The following is a 20,373-nucleotide window of genomic DNA, read 5'->3' as shown; positions in this document are numbered from 1 at the left end:
AGCTGATTTGCAATGCAGAGTGGTGATGTCAACAGTTCAAATTCCCACACTTGCTGAGATTAGCATGAAGGATTCTCCTCAACCTGTACCCTCACCTGAGGCGTGGTGACTCTCAGGTTAAACCAATGCCAGTCATCTCCCTCTAATGAATGAGCTGCCTTACTGGTCTAGTAAGATGATAGTAACTTTATCTTTTACCTATCTAATCCTGTTCACCCTTTTCCTAAAAGGTACACCTGCCTTCTGGAACTAAGAGTCCGAGTGACTTTCAACCTCCATGATACACTGCAGTAGCTCAGTCTCAATGTCATTGACTCTGAGCTCACTGCCCCTTGAACTGCGTACAATTAACTGTAGATGTAGTTATCTTGGATCTCGCTGATATCCACCTTTCCCTGTCATTTTTTATAACATGTTAATTAATTTATTTTTCTTAATTGCTTTATTTTAATAAAACCCACTGCTCTTAAATATGTAACTTATTTTTCTTAATTTACAATTAATATACCCTATCACTCATATTAAACTTTGCTACTGTTAGTAAACCTTGCTACACTACCAAACCCCTCATTATTGATAGGTTACCCCAGTTTTTAAAGATAAATGCAAACAGATTCACCGATCATTTACTCATTTTTATTACCTTTGCCAATCCCCATGCTCTTTTATGGTCTTCTCCTGTTCCACATGTTTACAGTCTCCAGCAGATAAAGTGGGTGATGCTAGAGAAAGCCCTTCGTTGTAGGATTCATGTTAAAAAGCATAGACATTAGAAAAGGGAGGCAGACTCTTCAAACCAAGTAGTCTGCATTGATGTTTTACCCCTGTCCTCGATTGTTTCCGTAACATTTGTCTCTTCTTCCAAATCCCTTCGACCCCTTTTCTGTCATCCATCTTTCCAACCTATCTCTAAATGTTACCATGGTTCTACCTCAGTTTTAATCCTGAAATTGAACTTCAGTATTTCTCAATCTTGTGAAGAAATTACTTCTGACTGTTCTAAATCTCCAACATTTACTCTTATGCCTATGACCCTTTCTTCTTGGTGACTCAGCTCCTGAAAATAGCACTTCTATCTAACTTCTCATATTTAAATCATTCATTTGCTTTGAAATGACGATGACCTGCATTTGTATAGCACTGTAAATACAGTAAAAGATGCTAAAGAGCATCACAGGAGAACTATTAAGTAAATTTGTCATCAAACCTCAAACCAATGTTAGGGAAGAGTTAGTCAAAGAGGTAAGATTTAAAGAGCATCTTAAAAGAAGGAAAGAGAACCGAAAAGGTTTGTGGAAAGAATCTCACAGCGATTTATAGCAATCTTAGTGATAAGGTCTCGGAGGTAAAGTCTTGTGATACTTTGAGAAAATTAACAAGACAGTTTGTAATGAAGAGAAGGCAAAGTTAATTTTGCTATTCACAGTGACTCTGGGTGAGCAGTTTTGTGAGACGAAAGAAGGACCTGATGATGTTTAATGTGGTCCAAACACACTAATGACTGGCTAAACCTATTGTTGCCAGAAACTTTCAAATTTCCATCCTTGGATTTAAGGGAGCAGAGACGAAATTGTTTGAATGGGGACTAGGGCATCAGTAGTGAACAGAGGTCCAAAGAGTAGGTAACTGGGATTTTGAAAATGCAGAAGTGGGTGAATTGGGAAAGGTTTCTTTTGTCCCAGAGTGAACCTAGGTGACGTAAGGTTGAGAAGAGGAAGGAGGAATATGGTGTATAAATATGTAATGGACTTTGTATAGGGCCTTGGTGAGACCGCAGCTGGAGTATTGTGTTCAGCTTTGGTCTCGATGTCTGAGGAAGGATGCTCTGCACATGGAGGACATGCAACGATGGCTTGCACACTGATTCCTGGGATGGCAGGACTGATGTATAAAGTAAGTCTAGATTGTTTAAGACTATATTCACTGGAGTTTAAAAGGGGGGCTCTCATAGAAACCTGCAAAATTCCAACAGGACTAGGCAGGGTAAACACAGAAAAAATATTCCCAATGATTGGGTAATCCAGAACCAGGGGTCAGAGTCTAAGTATATGGGGTGGGTCTTTTAGGACTGAGATAAGGAAAAATTTCTTCACCCAGAGATTGGTGAGTCTGTGGAATTATCCGTCATAGAAGTGTTGAGGCCAAAGCACTGAATGTTTAAGAAAGAGTTAGGTATAGCTCTTAGGGATAAAGGGATGAAAGGGTATTGGGGGAAAAAGTAGAAAAGGGGACCATGATCATATTAAATGTCGGAGCAGGCTTGAAAGCCTGAATGGCCTACATCTGCTCCGATTTTCTATGTGAGTAAGTAATCAGAGCTGGTTTTATTTGTGATTGGCACAATAAGATTAGCATCCCTACATCCCTACATAGGATCAAGATAGAGTAGCTGTGAATATGGCCAAGACAGTTTATGTGAAAGTAGAGATTATGGAAGAATAGTTGGCAGTGGGCTCCAAAGAGAAAGCATGACAGATTGAGATGGAGAATTAAAAAGAGCATTTCAAATTATAATAGCTGCAAAGGCATCCATTTGAACCATTTGGTTTGTTGCCGTTCAAATCCACACTGCAGCTGTTTACTGTAATTTTATTTCTCTTGTATTTTAAACAATATTTGTGTTTATCTAATCTTTCTGAAATATTGTGATTGATTTCATTTTCATTATTACAATGTCAGCTAAGCTTTGTGATATTGATAATTGCCATGTTCACAAAAAAGAATGATTGACTTTAGTTTGGTTTGATGTATCATATGAATTTTTAGGTTTGTGATTTTCTATAAGATTCATTGAGCTGACTGAGGTCTTAAATGATTTAGCAATATTTCCATGCTGGCGGAGTTGGCCTGAAGAAGACCTTTTTAGAAAAGAGCCCAGATCTGCAGTCTCTACGGTATGCTCTGTCACTGTACACGCAGGCCACTGACACCCTTATTAAAACGTTTATCGTGTCTCAGTCATCTCAGGGTAAGCACCGTTTCAATTGATCTGTTTTTCTGCTAGATGCATGTTAGCCTCCAAACAGTCTTATTGTTATAGAGATAATGGGAACTGCAGATGCTGGAGAATTCCAAGATAATAAAATGTGAGGCTGGATGAACACAGCAGGCCAAGCAGCATCTCAGGAGCACAAAAGCTGACGTTTCGGGCCTAGACCCTTCATCAGAGAGGGGGATGGGGAGAGGGAACTGGAATAAATAGGGAGAGAGGGGGATGCGGACCGAAGATGGAGAGTAAAGAAGATAGGTGGAGAGAGTGTTGGTGGGGAGGTAGGGAGGGGATAGGTCAGCCCAGGGAAGACGGACAGGTCAAGGAGGTGGGATGAGGTTAGTAGGTAGCTGGGGGTGCGGCTTGGGGTGGGAGGAAGGGATGGGTGAGAGGAAGAACAGGTTAGGGAGGCAGAGACAGGTTGGACTGGTTTTGGGATGCAGTGGGTGGGGGGGAAGAGCTGGGCTGGTTGTGTGGTGCAGTGGGGGGAGGAGACAAACTGGGCTGGTTTAGGGATGCAGTAGGGGAAGGGGAGATTTTGAAACTGGTGAAGTCCACATTGATACCATATGGCTGCAGCGTTCCCAGGCGGAATATGAGTTGCTGTTCCTGCAACCTTCGGGTGGCATCATTGTGGCACTGCAGGAGGCCCATGATGGACATGTCATCTAGAGAATGGGAGGGGGAGTGGAAATGGTTTGCGACTGGGAGGTGCAGTTGTTTGTTGCGAACTGAGCGGAGGTGTTCTGCAAAGCGGTCCCCAAGCCTCCGCTTGGTTTCCCCAATGTAGAGGAAGCCGCACCGGGTACAGTGGATGCAGTATACCGCAACTTTCCCCCCACAGTGATCGAGAACACCCTTGACCGCGTCTCCCGTATTTCCCGCAACACATCCCTCACACCCCGCCCCCGCCACAACCGCCCCAAGAGGATCCCCCTCGTTCTCACACACCACCCTACCAACCTCCGGATACAACGCATTATCCTCCGACACTTCCGCCATTTACAATCCGACCCCACCACCCAAGACATTTTTCCATCCCCTCCCCTGTCAGCTTTCCGGAGAGACCACTCTCTCCGTGACTCCCTTGTTCGCTCCACACTGCCCTCCAACCCCACCACACCCGGCACCTTCCCCTGCAACCGCAGAAAATGCTACACCTGTCCCCACACCTCCTCCCTCACCCCCATCCCAGGCCCCAAGATGACATTCCACATTAAGCAGAGGTTCACCTGCACATCTGCCAATGTGGTATACTGCATCCACTGTACCCGGTGCGGCTTCCTCTACATTGGGGAAACCAAGCGGAGGCTTGGGGACCGCTTTGCAGAACACCTCCGCTCAGTTCGCAACAAACAACTGCACCTCCCAGTCGCAAACCATTTCCACTCCCCCTCCCATTCTCTAGATGACATGTCCATCATGGGCCTCCTGCAGTGCCACAATGATGCCACCCGAAGGTTGCAGGAACAGCAACTCATATTCCGCCTGGGAACGCTGCAGCCATATGGTATCAATGTGGACTTCACCAGTTTCAAAATCTCCCCTTCCCCTACTGCATCCCTAAACCAGCCCAGTTCGTCTCCTCTCCCCACTGCACCACACAACCAGCCCAGCTCTTCCCCCCCACTCACTGCATCCCAAAACCAGTCCAACCTGTCTCTGCCTCCCTAACCTGTTCTTCCTCTCACCCATCCCTTCCTCCCACCCCAAGCCGCACCCCCAGCTACCTCCTAACCTCATCCCACCTCCTTGACCTGTCCGTCTTCCCTGGACTGACCTATCCCCTCCCTACCTCCCCACCTACACTCTCTCCACCTATCTTCTTTACTCTCCATCTTCGGTCCGCCTCCCCCTCTCTCCCTATTTATTCCAGTTCCCTCTCCCCATCCCCCTCTCTGATGAAGGGTCTAGGCCCGAAACGTCAGCTTTTGTGCTTCTGAGATGCTGCTTGGCCTGCTATGTTCATCCAGCCTCACATTTTATTTTCTTAGTCTTATTGTTATAATTCATTTCTATTGCACATTCTGTACTATTTAGATCATTTTAACAGCTATAGTAACTAATAATTGTGAAAGCTTACTAGAGCTGACCACATTAATAGATATTAAAAATTTCCATTCTGGAAACAAATATACTGGAGCAAAATAAGCTCAAGAATTACTTGAATTGCTGTTATTGATTTTTCTGTGTTTCTGCTTTGACCCTTCTTTGGTTAAATCAGTCCCTTATTTCAACATGCATTGATATATTCATCCAGACCATAACGGTGGGATTTATATTCAATATTTGAGTAAAATGTTTACAATCTAAAACAATAAAAGAATCCAAGAATTTATGTATTTGCTTGTTTAATGCACTACATTAAATTTATTTCGGAAGTAACTAGATTTCCATAAATGCCAACATTGGCGGCTTGTAAAGGAAACAACTATGTTCTATGCAGTTATGCCACAATAAAAGCTGTAACTAATATGCTTTTTGAAGATATTACACTGTTAACTGCCACCAATTTTGTAGAGTTTGGATTAATTTATTACGTTAAGCAAATCTATATATAATATTTATTCATCAAGGCAACGTTTCATTGACAATGCTGTCAGTCTGTTCCTGAGAAAGTTCTGACTTGTGGATTACAGTTAGTTAATTAGGCTATGCAATCTTTTTATTATCTTGTCTCATGTTCACCAAATAAATACAAGAAGCCCTAATAAGGTAATATATTCATGGGAAATAGTTGGCTGCAAGTCGATGCAAGCAGAAATTGTTGAGATATCAGCAACTTCCACACAGCCATTTCCTGATTGTGCAAATATATTTCTGATAATTTGAATGATAAGTTTCTAGTTGCTCACTATTTGTATCAAAATGTATTGCAATCTTACTAAGCTGATGAGTATAGCTTTCCATCCAAAATAGCACTCGCTTTGAATAGATTTTTTTTGATTGCCAAATGGAAAGTCCACCATGAATTCATGCATTCAGGCAGTGCACTTCTACATATTTCAACAACTGGCATTTAAATAACAAGAAAATAATTTCTTAACTAAGTGTTGATCTTACCAGATCCTGCTGAAGGATATTTGAATAGAAATAGAATCCCACAGCGAGGAAACAGGCTACTCACTTCAAAAAGTCCACACTAACCCTCCAGATAGCATCCCACCCAGAGCCAGGCCCTACAGTATCGCTGTATTTTCCATGGCTTATGCACCTAACCTACACATCCCTGATCACTGTAGGTAATTTAGCATGGCCAACCCACCCAACTTGCATATCTTTTGGACTGTGGTAAGAAACCAGACCACTGCAAGGAAACGCATGCAAATATTATATATAGATTTGCTTAACGTAATAAATTAATCCAAACTCTACAAAATTGGTGGCAGTTAACAGTGTAATATCTTCAAAAAGCATATTAGTTACAGCTTTTATTGTGGCACAGACACCGGGAAATACGCAAACTCCTTACAGACAGTTGCCCAAGAGTGGAATTGAACCAACGTCCCTAGTGCTGTGAGGCAGCAGTGCGTACCACTAAGTCACCATGTTGCCCCAGTAAACCTCATGGATTGCTCTGCTGTCAGTGGAGAGCAAGATTGTTAATATCAATTTATTATTTTAATACTTTAAGGACTAAAAATAGTATTCAAGATGTCCAAATCATTATTTTTTGCTGTTAGCAGAGGTATTGAACCACTTATTTAATTAATGTCATTTTTAAAAAATGGTGTAATAATTATTTAGGAAACTGTTTAGTTTTCAAATGCTTTATTCAGACAGCAAAGGTTCAAAGTCCAGTGACTGGAAAGGCAGATATTTTTGTGAACAAAAACAAAAAAAATGAAGATGTGTTTGGGACAATTTGCATGTTGTTGGCAGTTCCATAAATGTTGCCTTGACTATAGCTACAAGCCAATCCAGAGATCACGAAATAAAAAACAGAAGGAGGAACTCAGAAGGTGCGGCAAACAGACAGGAAACAGTTAACATTTTGAGTCCAGTATGACATTTCTTAGGACGTCTCCTTCCACTGTGTGTTTTTATTTCAGATTTCCAGCATCTGCAGTACTTTGCTTTACTTTGAGTGTTTAATCCATAGATGAGTTAAATCTCTGAGTCCTGTGAATCAGTGGACATACATTGTATGTCAATTAATCCACCCTTTAGCGGTGACCTGCAGAAATTCACCAATAAGTCAATAAAATGACAGAGCATCTTGTTATTTTGGCTGGACTTGGCACAATTCATTTTCACTGCAGCCTTACATCATTAACATTTGACAACATACTTTTGCTTAAGTTGTGAGTAATGGAGGATACTCAGCAAAGCAGACATGTAGTTTTTTGCTTTGTTACTTCACGGCCCAGATCTTCCAATCAGAGTTGGAAGCCTTTTTTTCAACCTGTATTGGACAAGAAATGCACTACTTTGGAAGAAATTTCTGCATGAACAATTGACTCAGGAGTCTTCTCAACTGATTCAGTCTGGCTAGACCAGGAATCCACAAAACTATTGGTATATACTAACTGCTGTATTCCAAGATTAAAAGGTCCTGATAAGAGCAAAGAGAAGGCAAATACATAACGTAAATGAGTGTTGAGGAAGGGTGCCAGGTGGCTGAGTAATTGGGGTATCAATTGCTTTCGGGGTTTAAGGTGGATGGGGATGAAGTGTACGGTTAGTGAGGAGGCAAGGTGCCTGGTAGATGAGGATAGAGTGGTGAGTGGTTGCTTAGGGGTAGCTCTGGGGAATGGTCAGGTCAGGGGGATGGTCTTGGTGATCAGAAGGCATTGGGTCAATAGTTCAAGTCAGTATGGATTGTAGGATTGGGTGTCAAATCGGGGAGTGTGGCGTTGAACCCAAGGTCAAAGCATTAGATGCCCAAAGGGGTTCTAGGGAATGGGAGATATTCAGATTCAGGCAGTTTGTGTGGTTGAATCAGATCTTGTGTGAAAGTGTGTCTAATTGGGCCCAGAACAGTTGAGATTTCATGTTTTCTCATGGTATGAGGTGAAACATGGGCAAAAAAACTGGTTAATTGGCTCCCATTGCCCTCCCTCAAATGATGAATCAGTGCTGCTCCATGCTGAACTGAGGGAAGCAATGCCACAGAATGTAGTGGGTGGCGGTTGTCAAGTGAAATTGAGAAGTGGTTTGATTGCACTACTACTCTGCTCTATGGCCTTGACCTGATAGGGAGAGCTGCCAAACTGGGCCTGTGGCAAGTAGCAAGGGAACAAACCAGAGGGAGTTACTTACCGGTCCTCACCCTCACCAGTCTACCTGTCACAGATGCAACTTTCCTTGACAGTCTTAGGAGTACCTCATAGTCAGTATGGAAATGAAGTCACATTTTAACATTGAAGCTATCTGTTACAACCATGTTAAATGCAACAGATTTTGAATAGATTGTGCAGCTCAAAATTGGGCACCATTAACCTCATGATCCAGAATTTTCCTTGTTCTCCCATTACCATTAAAATGTTGGGGGGAGGGCAATCAGTCAGTGAAGAACATCATATTGTTTTTGCCATGCTCTCCTCAGCATACCTGAAAAATTAAGATGCCAATCTTGTAAAACTAACACAAGACTAATTCTAAATCCAACTCTGCGTTGCCCTGAGGTCACCAAGACCACAGATGGCCATCTCTATCCAACTCAATTCACTCACTCAACATGATAGGGAAATAGTTGACACTAGACACAGCAAAGGTTACAGTCTCTCACAACACCCAGGATGTATTATTAAAGACTTGTACTCCAGAACTAACCAGGCCCTTAACTAAAGTATAGCTGGGACATTGGCATCTATCAGACAATGTGGAAAATTGTCCTGTATACCTTGTCCACGAAGGACTATTTTGATCCAGCCAATTGCGTCCTATTAATATACACTCAATCATCAGTAAAACAATGAAAGGTGTAGCCAACAATGCTATCAAGTGGCACATGTTCACTGATGCTGCTCTGTTTGGGTTCCACCAGGGCCACTTATTTCGCTCCATCTCATTACCACATTGGTTTAAATCTGGGCAGGGAGCTCAATTCCAGAGGTGAAAGTAAGTGACCAACCTTGATATGATGGCACCATTAACCAGGAATTTAGCTGCTGCAACCTTATGAATATTACAGCTACAACATTTAATCTGTGGCAAGTGACTCATTTTCTGACTTCACAAAGCCTACCAATCAACAACAAAGCAAAATGTAGGATTGTAATTGGAAACCTCCAGTTGTTTAGGTGAATACAACTCCAACAATACCTAAGCTCAACACCATCCAGGAGATAGCAACCCAGCCTATTGGCACCCCATCCAATACCCTAAATATCCCTCCCTCAACTAATGATGCACTGTGGTATCCACAAAGTGCACTGCAGCAACTCAGTAAGGATCCTTTGACAGCAGCTTCCAAATCCATGACGTCTATCGCCTGAAGGAACAAAGACAGCAGATGTAGGGAGCTCCATCACTTGCAAGCTTTCTTTCAAGTTGCACATCATCCTGACTTGGAATATATGACAGTTCGTTCACTGTCACTAATTTGAAAACCTGGAACTTTCTCCCTCAGCACATGAACTGCAACAGTTCAAGACAGTGGAGGCAATTCAGTTGCAACTAGGAATGCTGACCTTGACAGCGATACTCAAACACACAGAACCATACTTTTTTAGTTACAGTACAGCAGAAATATTTGAATTAATAACAGGCACATTTTAATTATAAAACTTTAAGAATCTTAATATATAGAAATCCTTAAGTGATAGGTGCAACAGATCTGTTTGGTTTTTCTCTAGTTTTGTAAAATATGTCTCTTTTCAGTTTTGTAAATTTGGTCATAAAACATGTTAGCTTAAAATAAAGCAAATTAATTTGTAAACTCTCAGTTCAGTTTTGACTAACTTTTTATAAATGTTTACTAAATTTGAAAAATTAGAAATAATGTTTTCTAAATTTCTATTAAAACTAAGAATTGAATAGAAACAGTTTGAACAAACAGAATAAAACTGTACTTGCTGACCACCTTTCAATCATCATAATTCTTGGTGAAGCTGTAAACTGCCTGTATTATGTAGTTTTGACCTCAATTCGCTTAACTGTACTTTTGATAGAGCTTTAAGCATTTAAAACTAAAATGGAGATTAGAATTAAGTTTGCCCAATAAATGGAAGTGGAGTCTTGAATGATGCAGTGAGATGCAATAAGACCATAGCGATATTTGAACTAACAGAAATGTTTTTCAAATATGAGCTTTACAGGGATGTAAAAAATTACATTTTGACACCAACCACAAACGGTGTGTGTAAGACATGTAATTAGATAAACAAACATCTGAAAGAGACTAAAGCAAGGCATAGAGTGTAGTCAAGTGACTAGCAGCTCAAAATTGGACATTCTTAATTGAACAATGTCAGAAAATTGAGCACACTGAAAAAGCAGAAAACAGCAGCCGTCAGCTTCAGAGAACAGTGTAAATCAAGGTCAAAGAGGTCACAAACCTTCGAGGGGAACCAGTTACATTCACCTGGAGGGTTGTGTATTGGAGAAGTATCCACCAGACTTACTGGCACCTTGACTTCCTGCCAATGCCTTAGGTTGTGCAGTCTACACTTTATCGACATGGCAACAAGTGAAGGGTATTGGCACAGCCTCACTGGATACTTTGCACTCCAGTCAGACCCCATTGACCAAAGGCCACAGCATATTCAGGAAGGTCTGGGGTGTGGGGAGACAAAACACATGCCTGGAAGCCACCCCATCAGCAAGACTCGTGGCAGAAGGCCATAAGGCAACCTAAGAAGATCCCGCAGATGAACCACTTTGACCTGGAAGCCTCACCTTAATGGATGAGAGCCAGCCTACGTCGGAAAGAGATTCTGACAGCCTAGCTGAAATAAACTGATAATTGTGGGTAATATACTCTATCAGACAGATCTGGATAATGAGTAACTGTTGTAGGAATTTGGGAAATGCTCATCTGGTGTTTTTAATAAGGAATATTTTGTTACTAAAATCAAATTGAGCTGCAAACCAAATTCTGTGTCCTTCTGTTCGCCTCACCAATGAATACTTGGACACGTTTTTAATACTTAAACTGGTTGACCTGCCCAAAGTATAGAGAACAGGAGGAATTCAAGACCCTAATGTTTAGGAGCTTGAAAACACACTGATCAATGGTGGAATAATCAGAATGGGAAATGTGAAAACTTCCAGACTCCAAACGCAGACTCTTAAAAGGTTGTATGCTGGAAAACGTTACAGAAAAAATGGGAAAAAAAACTGTGAAGGGGTTTGAACTCACTAAGAAAATTTTAAAATCAAGGAACTGAAAGACCAAGAGTTAATCTAAGTCTGTCTGTACAGGGCTAATGCATGACTTCAGGTATAGTAAACAGAGTTTTGGATGTGTTCAAGTTTATGGAGGATGGACATAGGGAGCCAGCCAAGAGAACATTGGAATTGTCAAGTGCTGAGGCAGCAAAGACTGACTAACAGTGTCGGCGACAAATGTGTTGTGCACTAGAAATGGACAATGTTACAGAGATGTCAGTAGGCAATCTTAATTGTGCAGTGTTTACAGAAGTTCACCTTTGCCACCATTTCTGATTCTAAGTTGCAAAGGTCCATCTTAATCTCAGCCCAGGGAGAGAGGGATGGAGTTGATGATAGGGGACGGAGTTTGTTCTAATATACTGAAGATAATAGTTTAATTATTCTCAATATTTAATCAGATAAAATTTTTGCTCATTCAGGATTGGATGTCAGGCAAACAGCGTAACTAGTTAGAAAATGGAGGGGATGAGAAAGGTGCTACTAGAGATAGGACTGGGAACATGTGGAACCTGATGGTTTCTGATTATGAACTGATATAGATATCCTTGATACAGCTTTAATTGCCATTAAGTTGAAAGGTTATCTTTGGATGATGTTACAAGAAATGGAGGTTATACCTTTAGACAAGATACCATACAGTACAAATTTAACAGCTTTTAATTCAGACTTCAGGGTGAATTAATATTCGTAAATTGAGTTCTTTCCTTGTAAAAAGATAGTATTTCAAATGGTTGTAAAAGGATAAAATTTCTGTCAGGAATTAAATCATCAAATTAAGATGTTGGACAAAAAAAAAGTAAAGGAAGACTTTACTGGAGATAATCATGTTAGTATGCCATTATTTACATACCATTACTGTGACAAAAACATACTGTAATGTCTTAATACACAATGTATAATCTTTTATCCTAATTTGTAATGTGTTTAAAGGTCAAATGTCAGTGTTTAATAGTTGATCTTAATCATGTTTTGCAATGAGCTTACTGTTAAAATTTGTTTACCAGGTTTCAAGTACGGTGCAAAAATAAAGCTTTAATTGTTCTCAATTCATTTTGAGATCCCAAACTGAAGGAATTATACAAGTATTCTTAGACCCACCTAAATATCGATAAGGTCCTCTTATTTGCCAATTGAAACAGCAATTTAGATGTTAATTAATTGAGACATTTTGCTAAAACATATTGATGTAATAATGAACCTTTAACAAATTTTATTTAGAAATTTGCTTTGATTTATTTCATAGTTTTATGATGCACAAAAATATTTACCGAATTCCCTCCATAATTCAAAATCTTTAGTGTTTATATTGAACAACTGGAAAAGTCAATCCACAATGTTTGCTTCCAAACTGCTCGTAAGCCTTATTTTGAAAGTATAAAGATTGGTAGTAACAAGTAGATAAAAGTCCTTTTGAGGGATGATGATGAGATTCTAGATAAAATGTATATTTAATTGAATAAGATTATACGACAGCAAATCTATTAATTTGTTGCATCTGCTAAGTATCCACAGCACTAATAAAAGAATGCTTGCTTGCTTTGAACATCCTATTAATAGTGCATCAATTCAAACATCACATGAACCGATCAATAATATTGACTTAAAACATGCCATCAAGAAATGTGAAATGGTTTTCAGCATTGTCATTTGACCTTTGCAGATCTTTGTCTTAAGTGCTGTTGCTGCCAATGAGTGTCTGAACTTTTTTTTCTGATAATCTTCGTTTATCTAAAGATGTTTGTTAGGTTAATTGCTATGTCTGTCTCTTATATGTATTCTCACTTCAGTTTCTTCTTCCTTTCATTTTCACCTGCTGTCTGGCTTTGATTTCACAACTCAGTGCATGGTGGGAAGGGTATTAGGTTTACCCATAGCGAGGAGGTTTATCCTGAAAAGGGTACGTTTGAGCATAATGTTGCCACTAATGGCAGCATTAGATTGCCTGGGCTTGAAACAACCGTTCAGCTGATGTCAAAGTGGAACTTTCAGGAATCTAGAACTAAATACCCAAACTCAGTTATCCTTGTGCATGTTTTTGTAGCATGCAGCTTCCTACAGAAAATCAAATACACAGTAGTGGGTTGCTTGTTACAATTGTGATAATAGACGACCTTTTCATTTGGCTAAAAAGAAATGTGTTTGCAAGAGCCTGAAATGGAATTGCCTCTGAAATAATACGTTCAGTTTGTAAGGAGAAAGGCAAAAACAATAAAGGTTGCAATATTTGCTGGGGAGCAGAAGCACTACCATGTTCTGCAAAATCTACTGGTTTCAACCATTAAGTGCAACATGGATTTATTGTCTAAATTTAAAGTGATTTTAATTGTGATTTGACTCCCAGCAAACTGAATTAACACATTTGTCATGCAGATTCGAATGTAGACTGGTGTCTGTTATTTGTAATTGCATCAAACTCATAAAGAGCAGAACCAGCGGCATTTATAATGGCTGAAATTTTGCTTGCACTGGGACGATTGGGGAGGAAAGGTATTTCAATTGAATGAGTTTAAGCATGTGACTTATTGAATTGCCCCTGTTACTAAATTAAGCCCTTCACTGGGGCTCACTTCGCACATAGTGAGTCTTGCACTAAATGCTGTGTATAGTTGATTGTCATCAAGTGGTGTTTAGGTTTTAAATCTGTTATTCCACAGGACCTGGTGTGGATGATCCAGTAGGAGAAGTGTCCGTTCATGTGGAACTTTTCACTCATCCAGGAACTGGAGAGCACAAGGTCACAGTTAAAGGTTGGTCAGAATGAATCGCCTATAATTATTTTCAAAATTTATCAAATTAAATGAATATAAACTTCAAACTTGCATCTTCCAAATATCACAACAAGTGGACTTTGCAGTTAGAATTATTACATAAATGTAACGGGAGTTGCCTTTCAGAGTGAAATTAGAATCTTGTAGACTAATCAAGTGAATACATAGCATAGTGTGTGTTATATCATTAATATGTTTGACAATACTTGCTACCATTGTTAAATGTCGCTAAGATGTGGAAAGGCTTCTGCTGTTAGAGTAGAGTTTTTTTTCTGTTTGGGCCTAAAATAGGGTGGGTGACAAAACTGCTTCTGGAAAATCTTAAAGACCCCCATCACCCCTCCATCTGTTGAAGGCAGTGTATCACTCTGGCATTGGGTTACTGCAAGAATCGTGCTATCTTAATTATCTCCTCAGACTCTATGCAGGAAGAATATTTCTGACGGCTGAGGTAAAAGTTTGAGTCAATGAATAGCACATTATTACAGTTATTATTTCCAGAAGTAAATTTCCTAGATATTGAAGCATCAAAGGATACAGCGATGGTGCAGGAAATGGCATTGAAGTAGAAGATAAACTATAATATAGTTGAATAACAGCAGCATTGTGGGATTCAGTTGACCTGCTCCTACTTATATTCCCATATTAAATGCATTTAATAAAGTAACTGATGTGTCTCACTCCTTGTTTAAACAAATCTCGCAACCTTTGGCAAGTTTGATGCATTTTGAACTCCAAAGATAAAGCCACACATCAACATTGAAAATCTTTCAGCTGCGCTTTGTGCAATCACGAGGCAACCACATTGCTAAGATGTCACTTCAGCCATAAACCATAAGGATGATTAAAAGTGACAAGTTGCATTGATCCACACTTGTCATAAGGGAATCAATAATGCTAGTAAATTCCAGCCATAAGATTTACAGCAACCAATATTTTACTAGGGTCCCGTTATTAACCCTGAATTCTGGGAGACACCCAGCAGTAGAGAATTATTTTTCTGTCTTTCTTCGTGACTCATTTTCACTCCAACAAGAGTGACAAAAATGGTATTATGAAGCCAGAATTTAGCAAAAAGCTAATGGGAGGTTTTACTCAGTGAGCAAAGGTGAGTCAGCAGTTGCAATTTCATGAAATTCCATATACATAATTGGTAGACAGCTAAAACATTTTGGAAATCCATGAAAATAAAAAAAAATACAAACTTAATCTTTGCATTGTATGACCTCCTGTTACGTTTGAAGTTTTAGGAATTGCTGCTTTTCACCCCAGATTAGTTAACTTGGTTAAGCAGGGTATTGCTTCCCTATTGCACATCAAGTTTTCCCCCAGCTTTCTTCTGCCTGGATGCAGCCTTGCCAAGAATAGAAAGATTGTCCCAAGAAGTAGGCACACCCATCAAACTATGGTTTGTAGGTAAGCTTTCTTTACCTGCTACACGTTCATAGCTTGCATATTTGATAGTGAATAAATTTAGTTGAAGGTGCCAATGATTGCTAATTGACTTGAAATGATGTCTGTAAACCAAAAATCTTTGAGACAGTGAATAATGGATATCCTTGTAATCTAGACAATGTTGCATTCAGAGAGCTGGCATTCTTTACATGGTAGTATTCATTATTTTATACTTAGAAATTAAATTCAGCTGTTAATAAGAATCTGTCTAATTGAAACACAATTAGGAAAAATTAGTGATGTAATTGGATCTGAACAAGGAGTGACCCTATTACATTCACTAACTTTTTCCAGTTCTAGTAAAAGCTCATTGGCCTGAATTGTGAACCAATGGTTTTTGATTTAATTTTTAAAGTGTGCAGGTGTACATGTCAAGTAGCAGCTAATATGCTGCCCCCATTGATGAGACAGCTCACCAGATCACTTGCCTATTAACTCATTAAGAGATTACATGCAGAGTGAGGACAAGATTCATACCTTATAAAAGATGCCTTAACAATGGAGTGCCAGGTGACCAGAATCTGCTAACTAGAGTATAGTAACTTCTGGGTCCTAAGAATTGCCTATCAAGGCCCACTTAGAAGGGCATCGAGGAGTGAGAAGTTTATTTCCTTCTGCTGGGAGTTGCGGGGAGAGGAGTTAAAGTGGGATCAGAAGCAGATTGGCTTTCTGAAGCCACCCTCCTTCATATGATTGCGCCCATATTTGCACAGTTGGAATCCCTCGCATCCTACCCTAAAATTGACCAACAGGTCACCCTGGGTAGCCAGTTGAGAAGCTTTTCACCTTTCTTCCATGTAGGGGAGGCAGGTAATTGCAGGACTGATGAGTTGAGGTAGTTGCATAGCCCTTAATTGATCACTTGAGGACCTTAATTGCTGCACATCAAAGTCACCCCGACTTTCTCACCCAGCATCAATTATAGAGGCAGTGAGACTGATTTGTCCAGTTATCTCCCCTTGCCAAATCTCAGCACATTCAAGATAGCAAAAATTCCACTTGTGAACACTGATCTCCCCATAGGTTTACCTATAGCGAGGAGGTTTATCCTGAAACCTGCTGGTATTTCCAGCATTGTATTTTTATAAAGTAGGCTACAATAGAAAAGGTACACTACATAAGTATGCAGTTGATGATATATCAAACAGCAGTTAATGATCCAAGAAGCCACATGCCTTTTGGAAACAATTTTAGTCAGAAAACATTTCAGTGATAATTTTTCCAATAATTTGAGGGGTATTCCCTGCATAAACTGTACCATTTCATAATAGTGCTAGTATTTGTGAAGAAAGAATAGGTTATATAGTCTGTAGTTATCTACTGCTGCAACTACACCACGGGATACTAGAGGTAGAATCTATTGCTTTGAGACACACCTGTGACCTTTGGAACAAAATTTAACAAAAATGTGCGTGTTTTGCAATATTAATCTAGAAGCAAATCTTTTGGTTTTCTTTTCCTTTCTTTGCAGTTGTGGCTGCTAATGATCTAAAGTGGCAAACAACTGGTATCTTCCGTCCCTTCGTTGAAGTTAACATAATTGGACCTCATCTTAGTGACAAGAAGAGGAGGTTTGCCACTAAGTCCAAAAACAATAGCTGGGCTCCAAAATTCAACGAAACCTTTCAATTGTATGTATCCTTTCACACTCTGGCTTGTAAAATGTATACTTCATATAATTTTATTGTTGCAAATGTTTTGACGATTGTTATAAGTTGATGTCCACCATCCAAGATAGAAAACCCATGGAACCAAATCATTACATGTTGTTTCTAAATAGGTAAGTAGCAGCGCAGTCTTAATTATGTAATATCGCTCAATTCTCTGGAATTATTGTCACTTGTACAACTGTTCAAGTCTTGCGGGTGCACATTTTCAGTCGATAAAGGAACAGAGAGAAGAAAATTGCCCATAGGTGAAATTTTAGATGACAAATATATGATGATTTAAAAATAATTTTTTTAAACCAGCATTTGGCCAAACCTATTGATGTTGGCATTTATCCTTCATATGCCTATCTAAACTACAGGTTTACCTTTGTTATACTTTCTCAAGCGACATCTGACACAGCAGTTATGGGTTCAAACAAAGCAAGGAATTTGTTGTACATTATGCAGAGAGGGTACAACTTTAGAGGCTATTGAATGAACAAAATTTTTTACATTTTATGCTCATTACTTAGGCATACAATTCGTCACATGACCATAAACAATGAGACAATTACAGTATTGATACCTCATTAGAAGGCTAGACTAGTCAATTATTGGGATAAGCATTTGGGAACATGAGACTGGGACATCATAGCTGTTAAATGAATATTTTGCAGCAGTATTTGCTGTGAAGGATATAGAAGCTAGACAACTTGGAGAAATAAATAGTAATGTCTTAAGAAGTCTATATTACCGAGCTGGTGGTGGGAACTTTATGCGAAGCTAGGAAAGTGATTGCTGGACCCTCTTGGTGAGATATTTGTATAATCAGTAGCCATGGGTGAGGTGCCTGAAGACTGGAGAGTGCCTAATGTAGTGCCATTATTTAAGCAAGGTGGTAAGGAGAAGCCAGGGAACTATAGATCAATGTGCCTGCTGTCCACAGTGGGCAAGTTGTTGGAGGGGATTCTGAAGTACAGGATTTACATGGAGTTGGAAAGACAAGGACTGATTAGGGAAGAGTCAGCATGGCTTTGTGTGGGGAGAGTCATATCATTAACTTGACTGAGGTTTTTCAAGAGTTATCAAAATTGTCAATATGGACTTCATTACATTTGACAAGGTTCTGCATAGTAGAGTGGTTAGCAAGGTTAGATTAGATGGACTCCAGAGAAAGCTAGCCATTTGGATACAAAATTGGCTTTAAGGTAGGAGACATGGCTCATGGTAGAGGGTTGTTTTTTGGCTGAGGCCTGCGACCAACAGTGTGCAGTAATGACTGGTGCTGAGTCCACTGCTTTTTGTCATTTATATAATATCTGGATATGTATATAGGAGGAATGATTATTACGTTTGCAGATGACACCAAAATTGGTTGTGTGGTAGATAGTGAAGGTTATCTCAGTACGACAGGACCTTGATCAGATGGGCCAATGGGTTGGAGTGGCAGATGGAGATTATTCTAAATAAATGCGAGGTGTTGCATTTTGGTGAGGAAAAATCAGGGCAGGATATATATACTTAATGGTAGGATCTTAGTGAATGATACTGAACAAAGAGACCTTGGGTACAAGTTCACAGTTACCTGAAAGTAGAATCACACGTTAACACAGTATTGAAGGACGCTTGCCTTTACTGGTCTGAATTGCTTATAGGAGTCAGGATGTCATATTGCAGCTGTACAGGACATTGCTTAGGCCACTGCTAGAATACTGCATTCAATTCTGATATCCCTGCTATAGGAAATATGTTAAACTTCAAAAGGGTACAGAAAAAAAATAAGGATAGTAGTGGATTTGAACTATAGTGAAAGGTTGAATAGGCTTAGGTTATTTTCCCTGGAGTATTGGAGGAATGCCTTTAGAGGTGCATAAAATCATGAAAGGCATGGGTGAATAACTTTTCCCTCAGAACAGGAATACAAAATAGAAGGTATTGGTTTAATGGTAAGAGGGGAAAAGTATGAAACAGACTTAAGGGACAAGGGTGGTGCATGTATGCAATAAGCCCCAGAGAAAGTGGTGAAGGCTCATACAATTACAACATTTCAAAGGCAGCTGGATGGGAATATGAATAGGGAATGTTTACAGAGATATGGGCCAAATGGGATTAGATTTATTTAGGATATCTGGTCGACATGGACAAATTAGAGGGGAGGCAAGGGGCTAGTGGTATTATTGCTGGACTTTAATCCAGAGACCCAGATAATGTCCTGGTACCCGAGTTTGAATCCCACCCCAGCAGATGGTGGAATTTGAATTCAATAAATATCTGGAATTAAGAGTCTAATGCTGACCATGAATCCATTGCCAATTGTTGGAAAAACTCATCTGGTTCACTAACATTCTTTAGGGAAGGAAACTGCCATCCTTACCTGGTCGGGCCTACATGTGACTCCACACCCGCAGCTATGCGGTTGACTCTTAACCACCTTCTGGGCAATCAGAGATGGGTAATAATGCTGCCTAATGAGTGATGCCCTCATCCCATTAATGAATAAAGACTGAAGAGTCTGTTACCCTACTGTACAGCTTCGACTTTAGGAGGATGATTAGCTTTGTACTATAATGTGGCCAAGACCTTCAACTGCAAGCAGTTTTTGCACCAGTTCCCACTATTATTAACACTTCTTTGGATGTGCATTATTGTGGTTAAATGTTAAAGGAGTATTTGCTTTTATAGCCTTTTTCCATCGAAGTGCTGATTCTAATGTTTTGTCAGCCCAAACCACAAATCCTTCTCTTTATCATCACATTGCTTTTTACAGTACCAAAATGCATAATTTCACATTTAATTCTAATTTCTGCTTTCCCCCCCTAGTTTATCAAGCTCATGTTTTGCTGTCATTTTCCCATATCCCTCCATCCCAGCCTTCTTTTATGTCAAACTATTAAAATTTCATCATGGGAAGGGCAGTGCTGGCTAGGCTGGTATTTATTGCTCCAATCCTCATTGCTGTGGAGACGGTAGTGTTGAGTCACCTTCTCGAACTGCTACCATCCTCGTGGTGAGTGGATTGCTAGGTCATTTCAAAGGCCAGTTAGGGCCACACTGTTGAAAGTCTGGAGTTCAGAGCAGTAAGGATAGCAAATTTCTTTCCCTAAAAAGGACATCAGTGAATCAGATGGGTTTTTTTTTTAAGAACAGTGGTTGATATTAGTCTAGAATTGAAAGC

The 20,373-nt window shown here is 39.8% G+C and overlaps 1 protein-coding gene across 1 annotated transcript in view; it reads left to right on the top strand.

Moving 5' to 3' along the window:
* LOC125465730 (protein unc-13 homolog A-like) overlaps window positions 1–20,373 on the top strand; it is a 390,692-nt gene that overhangs the window by 350,092 nt on the left and 20,227 nt on the right. Inside the window, exons 38-41 of the mRNA XM_059638582.1 lie at window positions 2,821–2,968; window positions 13,167–13,223; window positions 13,981–14,073; window positions 17,021–17,180. Of these exons, the coding sequence (XP_059494565.1) occupies window positions 2,821–2,968; window positions 13,167–13,223; window positions 13,981–14,073; window positions 17,021–17,180 (458 nt within the window). The remainder of the gene's footprint in view (window positions 1–2,820; window positions 2,969–13,166; window positions 13,224–13,980; window positions 14,074–17,020; window positions 17,181–20,373) is intronic.

This window comes from Stegostoma tigrinum, chromosome 30 (genome assembly GCF_030684315.1).
Source record: "Stegostoma tigrinum isolate sSteTig4 chromosome 30, sSteTig4.hap1, whole genome shotgun sequence".
Classification (NCBI taxonomy): domain Eukaryota; kingdom Metazoa; phylum Chordata; class Chondrichthyes; order Orectolobiformes; family Stegostomatidae; genus Stegostoma; species Stegostoma tigrinum.
The sequence above is the reverse complement of the archived record's forward strand: the minus strand, read 5'-3'. Positions and strand labels throughout refer to the sequence as shown.